This window comes from Ochotona princeps, chromosome 13 (genome assembly GCF_030435755.1).
Source record: "Ochotona princeps isolate mOchPri1 chromosome 13, mOchPri1.hap1, whole genome shotgun sequence".
In the NCBI taxonomy this organism is placed as follows: domain Eukaryota; kingdom Metazoa; phylum Chordata; class Mammalia; order Lagomorpha; family Ochotonidae; genus Ochotona; species Ochotona princeps.
In genome coordinates this window covers 16,126,449-16,130,071 of record NC_080844.1, presented here as the reverse complement: position 1 = coordinate 16,130,071, position 3,623 = coordinate 16,126,449, and the positions used below count along the sequence as shown (strand labels likewise).

Below are 3,623 nucleotides of genomic sequence, written 5' to 3'. Positions count from 1 at the left end.
CAAGCTCCTAACTTCTACGATTTGCAAGTCAACTGGGAGATTTTTGGAAGGAGCTTGAACAAATACCCTGAAAAATGGGTGTGGGTGGGATACACTGTACCTGCAAAATGAGTACAACAGAGACTGGTCTTACTGGGGAATTCTTCCTGACAGGGGAAAAGCAAAAACAAAAAGAAAGCTCCCATAGAGTTGATGAGCAAAATTGCATGAACTAAAATGTTGCTTTTCCAGATGCAATAGTTCTTCTCTACCAACTGCCCAGAGACACGCTACATTAAACAGTGAACTGCATTAAACACTACATAACTGCATTTATTCACCCAAAAATATTTATGGCAATTCTGTTGTGTGTCTGACATAATAGATGCTATGAGTTCAGAGGCATATCACTTTGAAACAAAGCACCTGTTTTGCATGGGGCTTAGATCTTAAAGGAAGGATATTCTTCCAGGTCTCCCATGTGGGTGCAGGGTCCCAAGGCTGTGGGCCTTCCTTGACTGCCCTCCCAGGCCACAAGCAGGGAGCTGGATAGGAAACGGGGCTGCTGGGATTAGAACTGGTACCCATATGGGATCCCGGTGCATTCAAGGGCGAGACTTTAGCTGTTAGGCTACCATGCCATGCCATGTCCTTGTTTTTGTTTTTAAGAAGACAGCCTAAGTTTGAGACATAGTAAAGATTTATTTTATTGGAGCTGGAATCATGGTGTAGTGTGTGATATTGCTGCCTGTGATGCCCATTTGAGTAATGCCTGATCCACTTTGGTCATTAGTTAATGTGCCTAGGAAAGCAGAAGAAGATTGCCCAAGTGTTTGGGCCCTTGAACCTACATGGGACACCCAGTTAGAGTTCCAGATGCCTGGCTTGGCCTGACCCACTGCTGACCATTATGTCCATTTGGGGAGTGATGCAAGTCACAGAGCTCCCTCTACGTAACTCTACCTTCCAAAGAAGCTGACAGACAGATCTGTCCACTGGTTCACTCTCTAAATGGCAGCAAGTGCCAGGACTGGACCAGGTTAAAGCCAAGGGTTTCATTTGGGTCTCCCAGTGAGTACAGTAGCCCAAGGCCCTCTTCAGCTTTAGCAGGGGCATTATCAGGGTGCTGGATGGGAAGTGGACTAGCCAGGACTAAAACCAGCACCTATTTGGGATGCCAACACTGAAGGCAGAGGTTTAACATATTATGCCACAATGCCAGTTCCAACTTGAGGCTTTTAAGTCTTTCTCTAGATACACCTATTCCTGTCTTGTTTCTGTGCTTTTCACCCAGCCACCTAAGGAACTTGCTTACCTTTTTCTTCTTCTGTCATTTTTCTTTATTTCTTTGCAAAAATTATACATTTGTTGCGCTTCTCTGCCCCCTTCAGTGCACAACTTCCTTATATCTTACTCTTTCACTACTGATAGTCTGGAAATTCTATTTCTGTGTTATTACATATATATACTATTCCTAATTTTCAAGGGTTAGTAATTGTCAACATTAAATACATGATATATAATAGAAAGCTTGTTATTCCTCCGTGACTGGTTTTGCAATAAAGAATTCAAATGCATTAAAGAACCTTACTGTATAGAGGGGAAATATTTCATATTGGAGAATCTAGTGCTTTATTAGTTTTAAATAAAAGATAAAATTGTTATGCAAAGAATAGCACTTAGGGTTTAGAAAATTATTTCCTCAGAATTTAAAATGGATTTTGTCTTTGACAGTGAAATTTCCAAAGATTCCTTGAAGGCCATACTGTTGGAATTAGAATGTCACTTTACATGGAATTTGCTTAAGGAAGACATTGACCTACATGATGTGGAAGACTCAACTGGGCAGCAGCTTGAATTTCTTACCTCAAAATCCAGGCTTGCTCTTCATAACTTACTGGCATATGTGAAACACCTAAAAGGACAAAGTAAGGATGCCCTCAAGTGCTTGGAAAAAGCAGAAGATGTAATCCAAAAAGAACACCCAGCTGAAAAGGGAGTGTGTAGTCTGGTCATTTGGGGAAACTATGCTTGGGTGTCTTATCACATAGACCAGTTTGAAGATGCTCAGAAGTATATAGACAGGGTAAGAAATGTCTGCAGAAAATTATCCAGTTCCTTCTAACTATAAATTGGAGCATCCCAAAATTGACTGTGAGAAAGGATGGGCACTTTTGAAATTTGGAGGAAAGTATTACCAAAGGGCTAAAGCAGCTTTTGAGAAAGCTTTGGAAGCAGAACCTGACAATGCGGAGTTTAATGTAGGCTATGCCCTCACCGTGTACTGGCTGGACGATTTTGACAGAGAAGGGCCTGTGAAGAGCTTTTCTCTGGGACCCCTGAGGAAAGCCATTGCCCTTAACCCAGGGAACACCTACATCAAGGTTTTCCTGGCACTAAAGCTTCAAGATGTACATGCAGAAGCTGAAGGGGAAGGGTACATTGAAGAAATCCTGAACCAAACAACATCTCAGCTTATGTCCTTCGTTATGCAGCGAAATTCTACAGGAGAAAAAAGTCCTGGGACAAAGCTCTCGAACTTTTGAAGGAGGCCTTGGAGGTGACACCATCCTCACCTTTCCTGCATCACCAGATGGGACTTTGCTACAGGGCACAGATGATCCAAATCAAGAAGGCCACCCACAACAGACCTAAGGGAAAGAATAAACTGAAGGTAGATGAGCTGATTCAGTCTGCTATATTTCATTTCAGGGTGGCTGTGGAGCAAGACTCTATGTTTGTGTTTGCCTACATGGACCTGGCCAACATGTATGCTGAAGGGGGGCAGTACAGCAATGCTGAAGACATTTTCCAGAAAGCCCTCCATCTGGAGCACATCATCGATGATCACAAACAGCAGATCCACTACCAATATGGCTGCTTTCACGAGTTTCACTGTAAATCTGAGTATGCGGCCATCCATTGCTATTTAGAAGCCTTAAAGGTCAAAGGCAGACCATCCCTGCATATGAAAGAGACCAGTGCTCTGAAGAAATTGGCTACCAAGAGACTTTATCACAATGCTCTGGACGTACTGAGTTTAAGTGCCCTAGGATTTGTTTACAAGCTTGAGGGAGAAACGAGGCGAGCCATTGAGTATTACCAGAAGTCCCTAAAGATAGATCCAGAAAATGAAGAATTCCTTACTGCTGTCTGTGAGCTTCAACTTTCCATCTAAATACACGCACCAGGAGATTAGTTCCAAGCATTCTCCTCCATTTTGGGGCTCTAATATCTTTGTTTATTGTTTTAATCCATTGATCATGATACAATCACTGTTAATTGGTTATGTTGTACCAGGCCTGATACTAAATACTCTGTGTACATTGTGATGAACCTGTTTTCTTTCTCTGCACACTGTAATCCACTGAGCAACAACAACAATTTAGCTGCTTTATCATTATGATGTCACCCCTACTATTTTACAATAACTTTTGAATAAGTTTGTCAGACTTCTCACTTTATTTGGTCACTAGAATCCTACAGAAATCTTCGATACTTCTCACTGAGTCTTTCAGGAGTGCAAAATTATAACCATTAAACTCTCATCTATGTGGCTTACAGAATAGGAAACATTCCAATGACATGTGTTTTGCTTTGAGGATATTTAACTGTCATCCTAGTAGTCACAAATGAGTTCATGA

The 3,623-nt window shown here is 41.7% G+C and overlaps 1 protein-coding gene across 1 annotated transcript; it reads left to right on the top strand.

Moving 5' to 3' along the window:
* The first annotated feature begins 1,693 nt into the window (after positions 1-1,693).
* On the top strand, positions 1,694-3,327 carry IFIT5 (interferon induced protein with tetratricopeptide repeats 5). The gene is given in 3 exon segments (XM_004600089.2): positions 1,694-2,095; positions 2,097-2,451; positions 2,454-3,327. Coding segments are annotated over 3 exon segments (1,461 nt in total). The 3' UTR covers positions 3,158-3,327.
* Positions 3,328-3,623: the final 296 nt, after the last annotated feature.